General features: G+C 41.6%; 1 protein-coding gene across 1 annotated transcript in view; it reads right to left on the bottom strand.

Annotated features, from left to right (window-relative positions):
- Window positions 1-22586, bottom strand: part of LOC115576518 (NACHT, LRR and PYD domains-containing protein 12-like) — a 71533-nt gene that overhangs the window by 13788 nt on the left and 35159 nt on the right. The window contains exon 10 of the mRNA XM_030409051.1: window positions 12761-12934. Coding sequence (XP_030264911.1) covers window positions 12761-12934 — 174 coding nt within the window. The remainder of the gene's footprint in view (window positions 1-12760; window positions 12935-22586) is intronic.

Genomic DNA, 22586 nt, shown 5'->3' with positions numbered 1-22586 from the left:
TCCTCTGCTGTCGTAAAAAAAAAGTTCTCAAACTGTTGTAAATGATTGTTAACAACCACAGGAAGCATCTAAAATGTGTGCGGGACAATCTAACGAGGTTCTGGAGGTCCACATCTCAAATCAACAGACTACATGTCAGTTCATGTGTTCTGGTTCCTTTAATATAGCATGAAAACAATATCAATTATTGGCATTTTCACCTGGACACATATTAGAAGATGTTTAAAAATACAGAAATTCATTTGATGACTAATTGTAGTAAAAGTACTCAATTATTTTCCACCAGCGCACTGACAGAGACAACATGATGATGATACAAGTAGAATTTTATATTCAGCTACTTTAGCAGAGGAGAAACATTTCAGTGATCGTGTGTCGTGTTTTCAATCATCTCATCTGATCTGATAATAAATCAAAACATTCATACCTGTTGTGGCAGCTCTTTATTTACTGTAGCAAAGGATTGTGGGTATTTCTACCAGTGTTTTTTATTGACAAACAGATGTGGGCCTGAATAAGTTTGTCCCTTTCTCATTCTTGTGAACTACCCAGGGATTGAACTTGTAACTTCAGAACTGCTTACCAGGCTTCTATCAGCCTGTGCTACTGATTTTGACAGACTCTCTTTGTTTCTTTCACATTTCACTCCTCAACCTCAACACTCAAAAAATCAATCAAGACTTGAACCCACAACCTCAAAACAAGAGTCTCTCGGAGGTTTTCTCTCCTTCTTCTGAGCAGTAATGTCATCAAGAGTGAGGAGCTTTCGACTTTTTTATTTGAAGAGCAGTTTTCAAAACTCAGGGATCAAACCTTGAATCTGAGAACTTCATGACAGCCCTCCAACCCACTGAGCTACCTAGACATCAACTCTGGTAGAGTTTGATTGAATTGAATTAAAGCTCTGACAGGGGAAGACCGAGGGCCACCACAAGACTGGAGCTGCTGATGAGATATTCTTCATTTAGTCAAAGACTTAAAAGTCTCTCAGAGGTTTTCTCTCCTTCTTCTGAGTAGCAGTTTCATAAAGAGTCAGGAACTTTAGACACATCTCTTTTCTGAACAATTTTAAGTTTCCATTTATAAGTGAACTTCAAAAGTCACTGAGATCAAATTCTGAGCTGTAGAGTGTCCACCTGAGCTGCTGGATCAGAGAGCAGCCTTTTAAAACTCTGTCAAGGTTTGAACCCACAACTTTCAGTCTTCACAGAAGCACTTCAGCAGCCTGAGCTAATGAGTTGGAGATACAGTTCTGTTTCTGGGAGGATTTCACTCTTTGTTTTGGACATCAGGTTTAAAAAAAACACCTGAACTACCCAGGGACTGAACCCACAACCTCCAGACCTCACTGAGTATTATAAGAATTGAAGCTGCAACCTCAGCTGACCAGGGGCCCATTTCAGAAAGCAGGTTTTGTGAAAACTCTGAGTTTGTTAACCCTAAGATGAGAGAAACTCTGAGTTTTCAGTTCCAGAAAGAGAGGTAACTTAAACTCTGGGTCTGTTACTGCGGTAACTTCCTCTGTGAACATAACCTGCTCACTGGCAGGTTTACCTGAAGAAACTTGTCCTTCCCTTCTCAGTCCGATCATGTTGAAACAGAAATAATTCACATAGTTTTACACCAGGAGGAGAATTTAGATTCATTTAGATGAGCTCTCACTCCCTGACGAGGACTGAACCGAACAGCAGACCGCTTCTCATCAGTCCCTCATTTATATTCTCCGGCTGCACAGCGAATATCAGGCTACACGTCATCGCTGACGTGCTCTCAGATCTGAACAATCCACTTCGTTTTTTTCTTTTTTTTTAAATGACTTTGCAGATTAATCAATCACCTTCCAGCAGCCAGAAAAAGAGAAATAACTCACATTTCATTTGGCTTTCTTTATTTCCCACAGATAACTACAAAAGTAACCATCAGTAGAGCCGACTGTATTTTTTCCAACAACGTAATTTCAAAGTCCGTGTTTCTAGTTTGCTGCCGCATTGAGTATAAGATGACATGACTTCTAGTTGAATCTGTAGACAGTAAGTGTGTGTCTGCCTCTAATGTTCGGTCCTGGGGGTGAGTGACGCCCTCAGCCTCTGCTCACCCAGCGACCTGACTCAGGACCAGCTCCTCTGCTCACCCAGCGACCTGACTCAGGACCAGCTCCTCTGCGACCTGACTCAGGACCAGCTCCTCTGCCTCTGTCGGACGTGCTGGAGGTGGAGGTGAGCACCACTTCATGGTCAAATACTCAGCAGGATGTTAGCACACAGATGTGTGTTAAACAGCATCTGTTGGTGGCAAAAGCTACTACAAGTTAAAATATCCACTGAATAAACTTTTCCTTTGCTTAATATGTGAAATAAAACCAAAGTGAGGAGCCATCATGAGACTGTTTCTATATGTAATTTTCAGCTGCAGTGTTTCCTCTACATTCATTTAGTAGTGGCGGCCCGCCACTCCTAAATCCTAGCCACCGCTCCTTCAAATTTATTTATTTATTTATCTATTTTAATTGTCGCAAATACACCACCGCCGCATCATATCTCCACCTTCACAGCAGAGTCCTGCACTGGATCGGGTGTCGCGAGTGCTGAGGTAAACTAGATAACTATCTTGCTCAGTATCTACTCTTTGGAGTAGATTCTACCCCCCTCAAGAACTTACTGGTGCCATCGACATTAATTACTCGCGAGAGCGCGGCCTTGAAAGTGACATCACGTCAAGCACCCAGGCACCAGGTCGGAGAGTCAGAGGAGTGTTAAGCGAATATATACACGCCATGATGTAACTGCTGACTGCATTTTCATTTAAACTGTGAGAGGGATTATTCAACAATGAATAGGGTAAGACATTTATATCATCAGACACAAACTAGAAACAGTTTTAAAATGATTAGGGTGTAGGACATTGAGAGAAACAATCTCATTATTGTTTCTATTTGTAGGTGAAGACTGACTTGAGAAACAGACTGCAGGGGGATCACAGTGCAGCATCTATGCTGCTGAGCATCAGTGGGCCACCTCTCGGACAATTTCCGTACAACAGAGCCTTAGAGCTCTTGTATAAAAAACCCAGAAAAGTTCATTGTTCTGAGCCTGGGTGCAAACTTTGCCACCGATTCTACAGCCCCATCAAGAAATTATTATTTATTGTTTTATTTTTTATTTTATTGTTGTATTTTTGTTATTATTTTTTATTTTTACATTCAGCCCTTAAAAAGCCATGTTCCATACCAGCCATTCAATAAAAATGGGGATTATGCTGGGCATAAAAGTACAATCTGCAGTCATGTGTCATTTGTTTATGCCGCCACGGCTCCCCGGAGAGCCTGCCCCCGCTGCTGAAAAAAATCCTAGAGGAAACACTGAGCTGATTTAAATAAAATAAAACAGCCTAAAATAAAATAAAATAAAACACTGAACAACATTCAACCACTTCCTCAAAGGTTAATATAAAGGGAAGTGATGTTAAATCCAAAATGAAAAGACGACCACATCTAAAACTCTGTCAGTGATTTTTATTACGGCCGCAGCCGTGTTACTTTTTTTTCCCCCCAGAAAATGTCTGCTTCCTGTTTTCTCCCGTGTTGCCATGGTGAATCACAGTATCGGAACTCCACTGATGATGGCTTTTTACTAGTCGTCAGGCATGAGCTCAACTGAGAGTTAACATACTCAAAGTCGACTTACCGAACTCAGATCAGCTATTCTGGAACTGAAAACTCAGAGTTTCACTTCACAGGGTAAGTCAGCTCAGAGTTCAGGTTTTGACTCAGAGTTTGTTAAACTTGCTTCCTGAAACAGGCCCCAGGGCTCTATCAGCCTGAGCTAACAGATCTGACTGATGCTCTTTGTTTCTGTCAGATTTCACTCTTTTGAACCTCAACACTAAAAAAAAAATAATAATAAATTAATCAAGACTTGAACCCACAACCTCCAAAACTTCCAGCCCTGGTTTCACCTGCTGAGCTAACAGGAAGCACCAACCAAAGAGTCTCTCAGAGGTTTTCACTCCTTCTTCTGAGCAGTAACTTCATAAAGAGTCAGGCTGTTTTCGACTCTAGCCTGTTGTTTTTACTCTCCTCTGTCACCAGGTGCTGCTTAATCTGCTGAACCAATCTGCTTCATGAATAATTATTGATTACTGATCCCTCAGTGTGGCGTGCGTACCTGCTCAGGTGAGTGATGTCATGACTTGGTGTTGGTTGACGTGATGCTGCTTTAGGTTTGGACACATTCTGGGAGCTGCTGTTGGGTTGTGGATCATATATGTTGGGATGTTGGTCCACTGGGTCTCTATTTAATGATCATTATGTTTGACTGTTACTTATGATGCACTGACGATAAAAGTTTAGTTGCTGATGGTTCATTCCCCCATAATCCCCTGCTTCCATCCCAGGTCCTTCTGGAGGAGGAAGAGGTCGAACCTGTAGCCTGTGTTACTAAAAGTCAGGATGACCCACCACACCACCAATTCCCCGGGAACTGGAAGATCTTTTCTGGGCGCTTTTCATTCCTTACAACTTCACTGAGTTTTATAAGAATCAAACCCAAAACTCAATCAAGACTCAAACCCACGACCTCAGACATTTCTCACAGCTGTTTAGTTTGACAGACCAGATTCAAGTCCAACAAACGTCCTGAAAATACAGCCGGACTTAACAGCTACAAAACACTGAGAGAAACACAATGATTGTCATTCAAATGTGTTTTCTTCTCATAGAATAATCAGACAGAAATGAAGAGATTTTGTGCAGTTTATGACTCTGTCACTACGGACAGAATTACATGTGTTAACCAACACCATCAAACTTTTAGTTTCATCATTAGAAACACAAGAAACAAGTCAGAGTGTTTCAGGTGGAGTGTCGAGTACATTTGATCAGATTTTACTGTCCATTTACAACTTTGTTCACAATGATTATTTACAATTAAAGCTGCAGACGAGTCAATGTTTTCTCTTTCTTACATTTCACTAATAGTTGTGGATTTTATTGGAACAAGAGCCAGAATTCAAAACAACACATGACAGAACGTACAAGTCAACGCAATTTCCACAATTTAATGGAAGAAGTTTCAAATGTAAATGAAGAATCTTTTCAATCAGTTTGAATCATTTTGTACAAAGTTGACTGATGAATTTATTCCAAGAAGCTGAAAGATTGATGTGACTGTGATCCTGTACAGTCTCAACTGTTCAGCACTGACAATGTTTCTGTGACAGGAGGAGACTCTGCACACTAAACACCACACAGACGCACTGAGGAACCAGAACTGGACCAGAACCCAAATCCAGGATAAAGAGGTTCAGTGAATGTGGTGTTGAAGGTGTGGAGGTGGATCAGTGAGTCAGAGGAGACTCTGTAGAAGGACAGAGTGCCAGCAGGACAGTCCACATACACTGCTACTCTACCAGAGGAGGAGGAGGAGGAGGAGGAGGAGGAGGAGGAGGAGATGGATGTTTGTCTCTTATTGTGCCTGACAGAGTAACGACCATCATCATCAGAGCACTTCAGATGCCAGGACTGATCATTCCATCCAAACACACAGTTACTGTCTCCTTTCCTTCTGATTCTTCTGTAACTCACTGATATATAAACATCTCCTCTCCACTCGACCTCCCAGTAACAGCGACCAGTCAGACCAGTTCTACACAGCAGCTGAGGATACAAGGACTCAAACCTCTCTGGATGATCAGGATATGACTGATCCTCCTCCACACGTGTCATCTTCCTGTTGTTGTCAGAAAGTTTGATGTATCTGTCGACTGTGTTTGTGTTGACTGTGAGCTCACAGGAATCTGATGGAGAGAAAAAGACACAACACAGCTGCAGATATTAATGTGTCATCAGTGTGATGATGACATCACAGATGTGAATGAGTGATGTCACAGTGTTTTCATGAATGAAAGTAAAAAGACACTCACACTTCCTCAGACCTGGTGTCAACCATCGGACTCCAGCAGGCTCCACCCTGAAAGGAGGAGGGGGGTCAGAGCAGCACATCCTCTTTCAGCATGCAAACATGGACATGACATGACTCTCATACACAGAAACACAATCTGTCCATCAGGCTGCTTCTCCCTGTTCTCCCTGAACCTCTTCACCTCTGCCACTCTCCTCACACACTGAGAGTGAGCCACAGGATGTTGGTGTGTGTGAAAGAGGACGACAACATCTGAGAACACACACAAACCTCCTGTTGGATTTATCACTTCATCTTTATTTTATTGGATGTTGTTGCTGTTTCCTGTGGGTGACCTTACGCTTGCTGTTTGATCCAATGTCAACTTGTGACCAGGTTTCTATATTAGAGGACTTTTGTATTTGGACGTCAGAACTTTTGAGGTATACGTAATAAATTAATCAGAAAACATTGGACGTTGGTTCCCGACCTCTGCCACAAAACCAAGTGACAGAGACTCCCAGACTGTTTCCCTCCAGAACCTCACAAGTGTCACTGAACCTGTTTGTGATAGAAACATTTTCATGGTTTCATGTGTTGACATGTTCATGTTACTATAGTTTGGTGCTGGATTGATATCTGATGTATATTACAGCAGTAATAGTTACTGTGAGGAGAACTTCATGTCATGTTTGATGCCATTAAAAGCAGAAACAATGACAGAAAATGTCTCTCAGTCTGAAATCTGCTGTGGTGAACATGATGTGTCCAGATGTGACCAGAGGAACATCTGACTATGAAGCCAGGAATCTGTCTTTCTTTCTGTCTGTCTGTGGTTCACATGTCTCCAGAACCGTTCATTCAGTCTACTTCATACTTGGCAGGTTTGGTGCTGAGGACTCAAAGAAGTGCAGTGTTCAATTTGAATTCAATATCAGAACATTTTAGGTCCGCGACAATTAACCGATTAAATTGATTATAAAAACAGTTGCCAGCCAGTTTAATTGTGGATTAGCTGGTTTATGTTACGATGCAGGCGCTGTGGCACGGAGCGAACTGCTTCACTTCATAGTCAAAGACATAGAGTGTTACGATACGTCAGGAAAACACATTCAGTGCAGCAGTTCTGGTCTCCTAAGTTGGGAGCAGTAATCCAGCCAATGGCGCCTCGCGTAGCTCAGGTGATGACACAGGAAGATACTCTGAGTTGCGCCGTCTCCTTTCTGAATCGGCTCCGTTCCACATTTGCAACATAGCGGAGGCCACGGAGGAACAGTGACTACAAACGTTACAGAAGAGAAAAGTGTACCAGCCAAGTCATCAAAAGTGTGGCAGCACTTTATATTAAAGTGTTGAAAGAAAACAGCTACAAGATGTGCAGAGCTGAACTCACATGGCCCGGTAGCACCACATCACAGAGACCTGAAGAGAAAGCAGGTCGGAGCCACTACGGGTGAAGGAGACTCGGCACGGTGACTTAGTGAAGGTTTCAAACCCAGAACCTGTCTCCACTGATCCGTAGTGTCTGTCCCTTTAGTCACTTATTGTTCAGTGTTTTAATGAGCAGCAGGATTTGTTTGTTGGACAGGCTGACTGACAAAAGTTTAGACAGGATGAACTTTTGGAACTGATCCACTTCATCCATTAGTAAACCAGTTGTTCCTGCAAACACAAGATTAGGGCCCGGCTACATTACAGGTTTCAATGTAACAACCAACGTTTAAGACAGAAACAGCTTCCGTCTGTGCTCTCAGGTCTGTGATGGATCAGTGTCGCCCCCTGGTGGGTAATTAGCTGAAGTACGCTCAGAGACACTGGAGGACATCAGAGGAGGTTTTACAATATTTCATGTCGTAGTCAGAGATCGTCTGAAGTGAAGTCTTTATTTCTTCACATAGAAACTGGAGCACATCTGTTGTGTTAAAATATATATTACATGTCCTTTTTATTCTCAGTGCATGGCTCAGGCTGCATTCACAATGTACATTTATCTTTTTATTTACTTTTCCAAATTCAAAATGTCTTTATTGGCACGATGTGACACAAACATGTGGCCAAGGGAAGAAAAGAAGAAGAACATTGTAGTGTGAAGACTAGTACAGTAGATCAAAACACAACATAGATATAAGTGTAACCAAAGCTGACAATAACAGCACAACACTAAATAATAAGTGTCATCACATATAAGATGAACAACTGTCAGCTGACTGTCACTCACTGTCCCTCAGTTTGTGGCAGCAGAACATAGACTGCTGCTGGATCACAGCTCTTTGGGTTCTCCCCTAGTAGGACTGTTCATGTTTCTGCATCTACTGGCTCAACAAAGCCTTTGTAATCTATTACATGTTTAACATGTAATCTACTACATGTTTAACATGTGTTTCTCTGATATGTTTCTACTTTTCACATGTTGTGAGGAAGTGCTGCTCTGTTGTTGTTGTGTTTTATTGTACAGGTCTGATCTGTATTTGCTCTTTACATCAGCAGATATGAACTAAAACAACAAGGCGTGTACTGAGTTAACTGAGCTTCATGTGAATTGTGCTACTATGCAAACTGATATTATATAATATTGTGTCTGTCACTTGACAAAGAAACAAGTCAACATGGTGACTACGTTGTGAGGAAGGACGCCCCATGACACCACAGCCAGCAGCTGTTCTGACTGATGGTATCCTCAGTATGCTGCTAACACACATGAGGCCACTATCAATGGTGGAGGATGAAGGAGTGCTATGTGCACTGAAGAAAACAAACTACATTTTACTTTTGCATTCTTCATGTAACAAACATTTTAGAGGTGTGAATCTTCAGTGGCCTCACGATTCAGCTGTCATCGATTCTTGATGCATCTCAGTGTTCGTCATCCTCAATGATCTATATCACTGCACACGGCTACTGTTCATCATTTACATTCTCCTTTTATTCTGAAAGTCCTTCCAATAATCAGACTACAGCAGTCTACAAAATAAAAGATGCATCTTTTCAGTCATCAAACAAAACCTGTATCCATCTGCAGCGTCTTTCATGTTTGTCTACAATAATGTAGTTTTCAGATGGCAGCTTTAAGATCCAACATTTACTGACTCTGCTACACACACCTCTCTCAGAGTTGGACAGCAGAGTTGACAGCACCTCCTCAGATCTCAGCTGATTAACTTCTCTCACATTTATTATTTATAGCTGCAGATGTTAGCTTCAGGTGAAATTGACTGTTTTAATCTCTCTCAGATGATCTCTGCCTCCCTCCAACATCCTCCTACATCAGTAACGTCAGTCAGAAGTCCTCACACAGTTAAAAGCGTGTGAGCAACGTCGTAATGAAACTTTATCATCCAGCTGAGGACGAACAATCAACGATCACATCTTATAATGGAGACATTTAATCACCTCTAATACATTTATGTTGCTTTTACAAACTGAAGTTGTTTGAAAGTGAATTGAACGAGACTAAAGAGGAAAATGTAAGAGCAATGTTTCATTCTTTAAATAAAATGCTTATGTCTTTTTATGCGATCAATGGTTTATGAAAATAGTTGTTAGTTGCAGCCCTGTAACTTGTGACAACAAACACTACTCTGTGTTGTGTTGGTAGGGAGTGAGTCTCTCCGGTATGTGACAGAGCTACAAGCACGTTGCTGCAGTCACAGTAAAGTGCTGCTGTTATTACTGTAGTCGGACATAAAGTGTGTGGATAGACTCAGTTAGTGACTGAAACCAAGTGTTGTTTGCTGCCACAGAAGAGAAATTAAAAGTCCATTCATGCAACGCAGTCACGCCATCTAACTGCATTCAACACTTCCTTTAAATACTTCACAATAAAAGTACTGCATGTAGTTATTTGTCATTTATCAATGGATCAGATGATTGATCAACTGTTTTCTTTTGTCATTTGATTTAGCAGGCGGTGTAAAACACTGAAACTTTTCTGGCCCTTCAGGCTGTAATAATGATAACTACCCGAAACAGCCCAAACTCAGCTGGAGCAGCAGGTTCCTCATGGCAGGAGCCAAGACGGCACCACTGAGCCCATCTTCCATTAATATATGCACTGCTGCTGTTATGGTAATGTGACAGGAAGGTTCCACCTTGTGTCATCTAACATTGTTATTGGACTGTTTTATATCTTCTGTTCCCTTTAACCTGATGCCACAGACAGTTGTTACCATCTGTATATTGTTTCACACCGAGGTACAAATAAACTGTCAGCAATGATCTAGAATGCAATTACTCCAGTGTTGATAAAGATCCATGTCAGAACCATTTTAAGTTTAAAGTCAAGCCCTTTGGCATAAACACTGATTCTCCAGGTGAGGGAAAGAGTTTCTATGTCATTCAGTGATTAAATTCATTTATGCGTCACAGAAATCTTTTGAATTTGAGGTTCAGTATTTTCTGATCAGACATCTGACACAGAGGGTCTATTGTTATTATTAATATCATAACACAGCAGTGTAGTGGTGGAAGTTAGATTTAATGTTAATGTTTTGATAACCCTCTGCTGATTTTGATATGTTTTTATTATCTTCCTCTCTTCAATTGTAACTCTTGGCTCCAAGCTATGCTGCCTTTTCTCCTGAACTGAACAACTGGAGGTGAAGTTAACAAAGCAGACCTCCCAACCGTCTACAATCGAGATACAGAGTCTCACACTAACCCCATTCACACAGAGAAGAGGCATGAACACTGCAGCGGCGGTTCGCAAATTCTCCGCCGTGGGTCGTTCACAGAGCGCGAAGCAGCTCCGCCTTAAAGACTCATACAGAAAGCTTGCGCTGCGGCTCCTAAAGAGGCGTGTCGGTACACGTCATGATGAGACGTCTGTGTGTTTCTCCGGTGTCCGTCTGTCAATCTAAACCCATAGATATAATCAGATGGATAATGTTATAATGTGTAGTGATTGAGATCCTGAATTACTATCAGCAAACTTGACGATGTCTGACTCAGTCACTCGCGGGGACCACTGAAGTCCACTGAAGTGTCAGTTGGGAGAGCTGACCTTCACAGAGATTTATTTTTCAATACAAACACTTCAGTTAAAGTTTTTTGCCGGTGCCAGACATTGTTTATCAGGCAGAAATGTGATTTAGAGTCGGGGGGATGGATGGGAGGACAGGTGGGAGGACAGACAGGAGGACAGACACTTCTCCACGTATAACTGCAGCAGTTTTTTCCTCATATAAGCTGCCAAAGACCGTTACAGTTACTATGTTACTTTTGTTTTTGTCCTGTAACATTGCTCTGTGGGACATTTCTCTCTATTTAGTTGAGTGAAGGACCTGTGTTGTTATCAGACTGTAAGACCGACACGCCCTTGATACACGCAGCTGGCTTATTTATTCACACTGGTTTGGTTAACTAATAATGCGCCAGAGCGAAATTTCACCCCTCGCCGCCTCTGAGAGATACACACAGAGGTGGAGGCAGAGAAGTGGCGCAGCAGTGTGAATGGGGATACTGACTGACTGCAGCTGACTCTTTGTACCTGAGAGTGTCAGTCTCCAGCCTGCATCTTCCAGCCGAGCAGAAAGCTGCTTCACTCCTGAGTCTCCTGGATGATTGTAGCTCAGGTCCAGCTCTCTCAGATGGGAGGGATTGGAGTCCAGTCCTGAGGCCAGAGAAGTACAGCCTTCCTCTGTGATCAGACAGCCTGACAGCCTGCAGACACACAAAACAACACACATCACAGATCAGTTGAGAGTCCTCATGATTCACTGCACATCTGTGTTTAAGGGTTTTAACGTTCATTATATTTGTGATCTTAGTTTTCAATAATTTACTAATCAGCACTAAACACAGAATATAACTGACGCTGATGGAAATACCATTAGTTTTGAAAATATTTGGTCATGAACCAACATATTGTACAGATTAAAATGATGAACTGATGATAGCATCAGATGTAAAGTCAGAGGATCACCAAAGTAACTACAGTTAATCCTGAGGGGAGCATGAATGTCAAAATCAACATGACAACACATCCAATGGTTGTTGAGATATGTAAGTCAGGATTAAAGTGCAGAATAGACTGACTGAGCCACATTTTAAATATAAATATAGATTAGGGGTGTCATTGGTTTTGTATTGTTACTTTGATGAGTGAAGGATCTGTTAAGTTGTCAGACTGAGAACACTATTAGAACATGACACTCCTGTCCACACAGATGTTGTCTCACCTCTGTTGGGGCTCTGTTACTATCTCTGTTGGAGGATCAAAGGCAGAATGAAACCGTCCCCTTTCCACCTTTGTAACTTTCACACCTACAGTGAGGTGGAATATCGACATAAGATTCCTGCCTAGAAGAGGCAGTGTGATTTGGGCGTCTGTCTCTCCCTTAACCCAACCAGTTGAGACAGATGGTGGCTCACCATTAAGTCTAGTTCTGCTCGAGGTTTCTGACTGTATAAAGGCATTTTTTTCTCACCTCTGTGTGCTTGCCCATATGGGACATGTTGGGTCTGTTAAATCAATTGAATTATATAAGGAGTATGATCAAGACCTGCTCCAATTGTAAAGTTACTTGAAATAATGAAATAAAATATTGAATCCTGACCTAAGAATATCAAGGATACAGTGTGGACTCTTCAGTTCAGAAGAAGCGTGAACAGTGAAAACGACATTAGTGATACATTATATATTATATCATTGTAGCACATGTGAACTTGCTTTCTGTTTTACTCTAATATGTCGGAGATATGAAAAATCAACAAGACTACATCTTGAAAAAACAGACATGAAACAATAATAGCATGGTAGCATGGTTTCAAAACGCAAGAGTTCTGACATAAGAGAGAGAGAGAATTTTATCCAAACGTTAAATAAATAACAAAAATAATTTGAGACAAACTACGAATTATCTGACCTGAGAGTTTCAAGTCTACATTGGGGACTCCCCAGTCCAACAGACAGATGCTTCACTCCTGAATCCAGCAGGTTGTTGTTACTCAGGTCCAGTTCTCTCAGACTAGAGGACTGGGAGCTGAGAACTGAGGACAGAGCTTCACAGCTTCTCTTTGAGAGGTTACAGCCACTCAGTCTGGATAAAAAATAATGAGCAGAACAATGAAATAATATTTCTATTTGGGTCAATAACAGCACATTTACTGCATTCTGAAGAAACTACTCCACACTTACAGAGCTTTGTTGGAGGCTTTGACCACTGGCAGCAGCCTCAGAAGAGCCTCCTCTGAAGCAGAATATTTCTTCAGGTCAAACACATCCATTTCCTCTCCTGATGACATTAAGATGAAGACCAGAGCTGACCACTGAGCAGGAGACAGTTTATCTGTGGAGAGACGTCCTGAACTCAGGGACTGTTGGATCTCCTCCACTAGAGAACGATCGTTCAGTTCATTCAGACAGTGGAACAGATTGATGCTTCTCTCTGCAGACAGATTCTCACTCATCTTCTTTTTCATGTACTTGACTGTTTTCTGATTGGTCTGTGAGCCTCTGCCTGTCTGTGTCTGCAGACCTCGTAGGAGAGTCTGATTGGTCTGCAGTGAAAGACCCAGGAGGAAGCGGAGGAACAAATCCAGGTGTCCATTTGGACTCATTAAGGCCTCATCCACAGCACGCTGGTAGAGAAGTGTCTCTGCAGATGGACGACCTGTTGTTGGTTTCTCTGACATCAGATTGACTCCGGAGTTGATGAATGTCAGATGAACGTGAAGAGCAGCCAGAAACTCCTGAACACTCAGATGGACGAAGCAGAACACCTTGTCCTGGTACAGTCCACTCTCCTCTTTGAAGATCTGTGTGAACACTCCTGAGTACACTGAGGCTGCTGGGATATCGATACCACACTCTGTCAGGTCTGATTCATAGAAGATCAGATTTCCTTTCTGCAGCTGATCAAAAGCCAGTTTTCCCAGAGACTCAATCATCTTCCTGCTCTCTGGAGTCCAGTGTGGATCTGTCTCAGCTCCTCCATCATACTTAACGTTCTTCACTTTGGATTGAACCACCAGGAAGTGGATGTACATCTCAGTCAGGGTCTTGGGCAGCTCTCCTCTCTCTCTGGTCTTCAACACATCCTCCAGAACTGTAGCAGTGATCCAGCAGAAGACTGGGATGTGGCACATGATGTGGAGGGTTCGTGATGTCTTGATGTGGGAGATGATTCGACTGGCCTGCTCCTCATCTCTGAATCTCTTCCCGAAGTACTCCTCCTTCTGTGGGTCAGTGAACCCTCTGACCTCTGTCACCATGTCAACACACCCAGGAGGAATACGATTGGCCGCTGCAGGTCGTGTGGTTATCCAGAGGCGAGCAGAGGGAAGCAGGTTCCCCCTGATTAGGTTTTTCAGCAGCACATCCACTGAGGTGGACTCTCTAACATCAGTCAGGATCTCAGTGTTGTGGAAGTCCAGAGGAAGCCGACACTCATCTAGACCGTCAAAGATGAACACAACCTGGAACTCTTCAAAGGTGCAGATTTCTTTGGTTTCAGTGAAGAAGTGATGAACAAGTTCAACCAAGCTGAACTTTTTCTCTTTCAGCACATTCAGCTCTCTGAAAGTGAATGGAAATGTGAACTGTATGTCCTGGTTGGCTTTGTCTTCAGCCCAGTCCAGAGTGAACTTCTGTGTTAAGACTGTTTTCCCGATGCCAGCCACTCCCTTTGTCATCACTGTTCTGATTGGTTTGTGTCTTCCAGGTGAGGCTTTAAAGATGTATTCTTGTCTGACTGTTGTTTCTGGTCTGTGTGGTTTCCTGGATGCTGTTTCAATCTGTCTGACCTCATGTTCATCATTGACCTCTGCAGTCCCTCCCTCTGTGATGTAGAGCTCTGTGTAGATCTGATTCAGAAGGGTTGGGTTTCCTGCTTTAGCGATCCCCTCAAATACACACTGGAACTTCTTCTGCAGGTTAGATTTAAGTTTACGCTGACAAACTGCAGAATGACTTTCTAAATAAACACACAACAAAAAGTTCATTAAGTTACATATGAAGAAAATAAGACAATTTTCCTCCGCTAAAGTAGCACATATAAATATCATCAACAACAACTTTTTCCATGTTTTTCCTCCATCTGTTGAGACATTACAAATGTTCTCATTGCTCCATCATGTTCAATCTTTAAAGAAATCCTCTTACTACTCTGCAGACAGTCAGCCAGTTCCTCCTGCTTCATTCTCCTCAGGAAGTGAAGTGTGATCTTCAGAAATGCCTCTCTGCTGCTCCTCCTCTGCTCTTCATCCTCACCGTCCAACACCTCCTCATCCTCCCTCTGACTCTCTGAGCATTCTGGGTAATCTGAACTCAGAACCTTCTGGACCTTCTTCAGCTCGTTCTTCACAAAAGTGACAATGTTCTCCTCCAGCAGCTGAAACAGAATATGATGTGAATGACAACATTTAACATTATGGAGCCAAACACCAGATCCATGTTGGACAGATTCACCACTGGTCTGTAAAGTGCAGCATGGAGATTATGTGAACAGACTGGATGTAAAAGTAGATGTTGTTCATGTACATACCATAAATATGGAGTCCAGGTGTGTCTGATACTGCTGGACAGACGGACCTCTGGGAACCTCTGAGCTCTCCTGGTCAACTCTGTGGAGGAATCATGAAGAATCAGTCACATTGTGTCTGTCCACTCAGAGACAAACACAAGCTGAAGGTCCTTTGAGTTAAAGTGTTGATGACATCATTGAATCAGATGGTTTCCTCTGACATCACAGTGTTGGTCGTACTGCTGATCCCACTGTGAATCAACAGTCAGTCAGTTTACTGGGTTGGTTCAGCAGCTTGTCTGGTTTAGTCCCTCCAGCTCTTGACCCGTTTAGTACTGTGGACAGCAACACACAGCTAACACAAGCTAGCTGGATGCTAACTGTCCAGTGCTAATTGGTAAAGAGTCTCCATAAACTTGATTTTGATATTTCATTTGTCTGATTTGTGTGAGTCTAAAGTTAATTATCGACTTTTCCTTTTGTTGCTTTTGGGTGATTATCGCCACATCGACCACACCAGACCCTACAGAAGCATACTGCATGTCTGATTGTAGTTTGGCTAAGGTCTGTCTGAGCATCAGCAGTGATGGATGACAGAGGACCAAGATCAGGAGTCAGGACTTTAATATCCTGGATTTATTTTTAGTTTATCATATTTTGTTTTATTTTTTATCTTAGTCACCTCCTCCCTCAGGCTGCTATTTGTTGCAACACTGATTATTTCATCTGCTGCTGTGTCAAATTCAATTTCTATTACGGGGGCTCAATAAAGGTTCATCTTATCTCATTTAAGGGCAGGAACACACCGGCCCACTGTTGGCCATCTGAAGCGTTTGGGGAGACTCGGACGATTTTGGGAACAAATCTGTCTGGTGTGTTCAGCTGCGTTGGAAGCTTTTGGAGCCACGCAGACGTTGTCTGTTCCGATTCAACATGCCAAGTCTGAGAAGTTTGGATGTCGGAGGATTGGATGCTATCAGATACTCTGATTGGTTGTCTGTTCAATGACCATTGTGATTGGCAGTGTGCTAGCGAATCAGCACGGTGTGGGGGAGGGTTGGAACAAACCACTTTTTCCCTCCTGCGAACTCTTTGTATAATAACGAGCCAGAGAGCAGACAACGCGACCATCAGCTCAGCCTTAATGAGCTTTCAAGCAATGCCAAGTATTGTATTCCACAAACGTCTTCTCAGGTCAAACGAATATAGATTTTTTGACAAATGGCCACGACTGACATGTCTCAACTTCTGTGGTGACATAACTGAAAACCAGACTTGACGACTTGATGGAGGAACATAGTGGAGTCACAATTATCCTTTGCTAGCAGCTAGCATCTGTTAGCCTGAATAAAATCACTATGTTACTCTCAACCAGTCATCAGACAAATGTTAAACTGGACTGAAGAGATGAAGACTGGTTCTACTGGGCAGCTTTCACATGTGAGAATATAAATGTACGAAAGAAGAACGAAGCTGAAAAAAGTTTCAACACATTTCTCTGAATAAATAACATAAAACATGAATCAGTCATTTTTTCATGTTATGAACAGCTCACCTCTTTATAGCAGAAGGTTTTTTTCCTTTAAAATCAATGTAATAATCATTTGACTGGTCACTCTTGAAGGACATACAGCTGAGTTCAGGTCCAGGTCCAGGTCCAGTAGAAGCTGGTCTCCTGTTGGACAGAGAAGAAGACCACCAGAGATGTTAATTCACTTTCTAGTCTTCAGACACAGAAGCTTCTGTCCATAAAATAGTAGAAAACATCAGGAATAAACCTTCAGAGAATATTGGACCAAACTAATTCAAAAAAGTGACATGAAGAGTTGAAGACTGGTTCTATTGGGCAGCTTTCTAAAGTGAGAAGATACATTTAAGCGAAGAAGAACGAAGCTGAAAATAAACATCAGGTTTCAAAAAACATCTTTCTCCACAGTTAAAACATGAATCAGTCACATATTAATGTTATTAACAGCTCACCTCTTTACAGCAGATGTTTTTTTTCCTTTAAAATCAATGTAACAATCATTTGACTGGTCACTTTTGAAGGACACACAGCTGGGCTCAGGTCCAGGTCCAGGTCCAGGTCCAGGTCCAGGTCCAGTCGAGGCTGGTCTCCTGTTGGACAGAGAAGAAGACCACCAGAGATGTTAATTCACTCTCGAGTCTTCAGACACAGAAGCTTCTGTCCATAAAATAGTGGAAAACATCAGAAATAAACCTTCAGAGAATAATGGACAAAACTAATTCAATAAAGTGAAATGAACCAGAGACTGGTTCTATTGGGCAGCTTTCTAAAGTGAGAAGATAAATTTAAGTGAAGAAGAACGAAGCTGAAAATAAACATCAGGTTTCAAAAACATCTTTCTCCACAGTTAAAACATGAATCAGTCACATATTAACGTTATTAACAGCTCACCTCTTTACAGCAGAAGGTTTTTTTCCTTTAAAATCAATGTAACAATCATTTGACTGGTCACTTTTGAAGGACACACAGCTGGGCTCAGGTCCAGGTCTAGGTCCAGGTTCAGGTCCAGGTCCAGGTCCAGTAGAGGCTGGTCTCCTGTTGGACAGAGAAGAAGACCACCAGAGATGTTAATTCACTTTCGAGTCTTCAGACACAGAAACTTCTGTCCATAAAATAGTAGAAAACATCAGGAATAAACCTTCAGAGAATATTGGACCAAACTAATTCAAAAAAGTGACATGAAGAGTTGAAGACTGGTTCTATTGGGCAGCTTTCTAAAGTGAGAAGATACATTTAAGCGAAGAAGAACGAAGCTGAAAATAAACATCAGGTTTCAAAAAACATCTTTCTCCACAGTTAAAACATGAATCAGTCACATATTAATGTTATTAACAGCTCACCTCTTTACAGCAGATGTTTTTTTTCCTTTAAAATCAATGTAACAATCATTTGACTGGTCACTTTTGAAGGACACACAGCTGGGCTCAGGTCCAGGTCCAGGTCCAGGTCCAGGTCCAGGTCCAGTCGAGGCTGGTCTCCTGTTGGACAGAGAAGAAGACCACCAGAGATGTTAATTCACTCTCGAGTCTTCAGACACAGAAGCTTCTGTCCATAAAATAGTGGAAAACATCAGAAATAAACCTTCAGAGAATAATGGACAAAACTAATTCAATAAAGTGAAATGAACCAGAGACTGGTTCTATTGGGCAGCTTTCTAAAGTGAGAAGATAAATTTAAGTGAAGAAGAACGAAGCTGAAAATAAACATCAGGTTTCAAAAACATCTTTCTCCACAGTTAAAACATGAATCAGTCACATATTAATGTTATTAACAGCTCACCTCTTTACAGCAGAAGGTTTTTTTCCTTTAAAATCAATGTAACAATCATTTGACTGGTCACTTTTGAAGGACACAGAGCTGGGCTCAGGTCCAGGTCTAGGTCCAGGTTCAGGTCCAGGTCCAGGTCCAGTAGAGGCTGGTCTCCTGTTGGACAGAGAAGAAGACCACCAGAGATGTTAATTCACTTTCGAGTCTTCAGACACAGAAACTTCTGTCCATAAAATAGTAGAAAACATCAGGAATAAACCTTCAGAGAATATTGGACCAAACTAATTCAATAAAGTGAAATGAAGAGTTGAAGACTGGTTCTATTGGGCAGCTTTCTAAAGTGAGAAGAGAAATTTAAGTGAAGAAGAACGAAGCTGAAAATAAACATCAGGTTTCAAAAAACATCTTTCTCCACAGTTAAAACATGAATCAGTCACATATTAATGTTATTAACAACTCACCTCTTTACAGCAGGAGCTGGTTGTCCTTCAAACAAATTAATGAGACTCTTGATGGAAATACAGCTGGGCTCAGGTTCAGATCCAGGTCCAGGTCCAGTGGTTTTAGAGGGAGGGCCTCCCTCCTCTCTGTCCTCACACTGATTCATGCTGCTCAACTCACACACACTTTCATCTGGAGAGGAAACACAAATCATTCATCTGCACATCAACTGAAATCAGCCTTTCTATCATGTTCAGTCATAAATTTCTACTTCTTGCAACTAAATATTCATTTCAGCTCGTCGGCTCAATACAAACGTTATTTCACGTCCAGATTGTTGCTGTTTCTAGTGTTTGCTGAGCTAACAACAGCTTGTGTTAACGAGTCAAACATTTTAAATGTGTAGCATTACCTTCAGCTGGAGGTTCACTCGGACACGACTGTCTGCACCACAAACATCACAGCGAATGAGACTTTGGACCAGCGCCGCCTGAAGAGGCTGTTAGAGTTACACATTAATCACATCGTATGAATCATATCAGTGAAATCTGATGACTTGTTGTTTAATAAGAGTGTAAAGGTCAAATACATGTTCAGTTGTTGTTACTTTGGTTCAACAAAGCAGCTTTAGTGACTTTTAAAGAGCAACATCACTTTAACTGACTGTCAGTTTCTATGAGGTCACTACACAACAACTCACACACAACTCACAAGTTGTCATGAAGAAACATTCAGGTAACAACTTGTGTTATAAAATCCTTCAGCTGTGCTGCAGATACTTTGTGAGTTTTTAACTAGAACCTCGTCAAACTCACAGTAAAGTTACATGTTAGTGTTTGTGACTGTGATTCAGTTCAGGTCCAGTTTGGATGAAGTAAGTCTGACGACGAGTTAACAAGCAGATTAAACTGATCTCAGTTCAGTCAGAGAGAGAAACTTGAGTTCATACGGTTGGATTTTTCTGTTTATAATGAAAATAAGAGTCAAAATATTTCCTTTCTTGACATTTAGTGAGTTTATGTTGTTGACTTATTAGACTCAGTAGTGAACTGGCTGCTTTTCCATCTCCAGCTGAAGCTACAGGCTGTCAGACTGTCACCTCTGAGCTACAGAGTGCTGTTAGGAGACAGGACGGACACACAGAGACGTCTTTGACAGGACGTCAACACTGTTGTTCTTCACTCTGCTCAGAATGTTAGCTCGTTAGCTGAATGTGAGTTTGTTAGCTTAATGTTATTGTAAAGTTAAATCATATCTTACCTTTAAAGGACTGAAAGCAGCAGGTGAGAGCAAACACAGTCCGTCCTCAGCTGCTGACGGTCTCTCAGGTGTGCTTCATCACAGGAGGAGGAGACAAGGTGAGCTCTCACACTCTGTGTCCACAACATACTGCTGGAAAAACCAGCATAGACCAGCTTCTCTCTGCCTGCTCACACAGGCAGCCATCTTGGCTCAAAGACCAGGCAGTTTCCCATCTGACGTTTGTGTGTGAAAGCAGTTCAGGCCTTGAAGTAACATCATGTCACTGCTTTAACTTCAGATAACAGCTTCAAAACCACTCTGATGCTACACTGACTTATAAAAGGGTGAACCCTCTGGGATTGTAAACAGTCTGTAAGGGAAATTGTCCTTGTTGATTCTTTTTGCTGATTCTCTGAAGAGTTTCAGACCAGCTGTGAGGAATCAAAACTCTTTCAGACCTGCAGCACAGAGAGAAGAACCACAGAGTGTCTGGACCTCTCTGCTCAACTACAGTCTGTAATGTTGAAAACTACAGACCAAGCCAGAAACCTCAGTGTAATTATGGACTCAGACATGAATTTCAGCAGCCACATCAAGACAGTTACAAAGTCAGCCTACTATCGCCTTAAGAATATATCCAGGATAAGAGGGCTTATGTCTGGGCAGGATTTGGAGAAACTTGTTCACGCATTTATCTTCAGCAGACTCGACTACTGTAATGGTGTCCTTACAGGACTCCCTAAAAACTCCATCAGACAGTTGCAGCTGATTCAGAACGCTGCTGCTCGAGTCCTAACAAGAACCAAAAAAGTAGATCACATCACTCCAGTTCTTAGATCTTTACACTGGCTTCCTGTCTATCAAAGAATAGATTTCAAAGTCCTGTTGTTGGTCTATAAAGCATTGAATGGTTTCGGGCCAAAATACATTTCTGATCTGCTGCCGCGTTATGAACCATCCAGACCTCTGAGATCGTCAGGTACCGGTCTGCTTTCAGTCCCCAGAGTCAGAAGTAAACATGGAGAAGCAGCTTTCAGTTACTATGCGCCACATATGTGGAACAAACTCCCTGAAAATTGCAGGTCTGCTCCAACACTCACCTCTTTTGAATCAAGACTTAAAACATTTCTTTTTGCCACTGCTTTTAACTGAAGCAATTCAAGTCTTTGAACTGCATTATTACTCTGACTCTACAGTCTGGTTTCTTTTAAAGCTTTTCTATTTTAGTCTTCTTGTTTAAATGTTTGTTTCTTAATGTTTTTGCTTGTTTGCAATTTTTACCTCGCCTGGTCCATTAGGACTACAGGGTGGAGGTCCTGAGGCGTTAATCTGTGTAGTCTGGGGGTTGATCTGTATGCTGTGTGGTTAAATCTGTGTGGTTTGATCTGAAGTATGTCTTTTAAATGAAATTTGTATGCGCCTGTAAAGCACTTGAGTTGCCTTTTGTCTAAATTGTGCTATAAAAGTAAACTTGCCTTGCCTATACAACAGAACACTGGTTTTGGTGCTGGTCTATAGTATTTTTTTCAGCAGGGAGGACAACAGGATCACTCTACCTTCCTGTTAACACCTCAGGTGAAGAGGATCTCCTCTCACATCCTGATATGTTCTGATCCGTACACTGATACCTGAATCCAAAACCGTTTTGTTCAGGACGCTAAAGATTTATTTTCATCACAAATCTTCAGATAAATCAATAATATTAAGACTTTTTTTTATGTATTTATTGTATTGTATTCATTATTTATTTATATATTTATATATTTATGTATTACTTTTACTAGTTTTAAACAGCGACCTGCCTTCTTCTGTCTGGTTTCAGGACAAAAACTCATTCTGACGAGTTTTTTAAAACAAACTGGTCAGAATCTCACAGCTTCTATGTGTTTTCATTTGTTTTAAGAAAATGTTTGTGTCACTCAATAACTCAATAATGAGTCCCATTCAATGTGTTTCTGATTTATAGAACTACAGTGTCAACATGTGAAGTTACTGAGAAACACTTCTAATCCTTTAATGACTGTTTTGATTTATCATTTGGGAAACAATGAGTCATATATATAATATTTATCATGTATTGTTCCTTTGTGCTGAAACTGAAGTGAAACAGTGAAGATAAAGCAGCAGTCTGATGAAAAACAGCAGGTGGAGGAAACTGTCCGTCCTTTCCTTTGCAGGGATAGCAGCTCGGTGCTAACTTGTTCTTTGGATTGTGTAGTTAGCTGGTCAGCTCTGCGTCGCAGCTCTGCC

This window comes from Sparus aurata, chromosome 24 (assembly GCF_900880675.1).
Source record: "Sparus aurata chromosome 24, fSpaAur1.1, whole genome shotgun sequence".
Classification (NCBI taxonomy): Eukaryota; Metazoa; Chordata; class Actinopteri; order Spariformes; family Sparidae; genus Sparus; species Sparus aurata.
The sequence above is the reverse complement of the archived record's forward strand: the minus strand, read 5'-3'. Positions and strand labels throughout refer to the sequence as shown.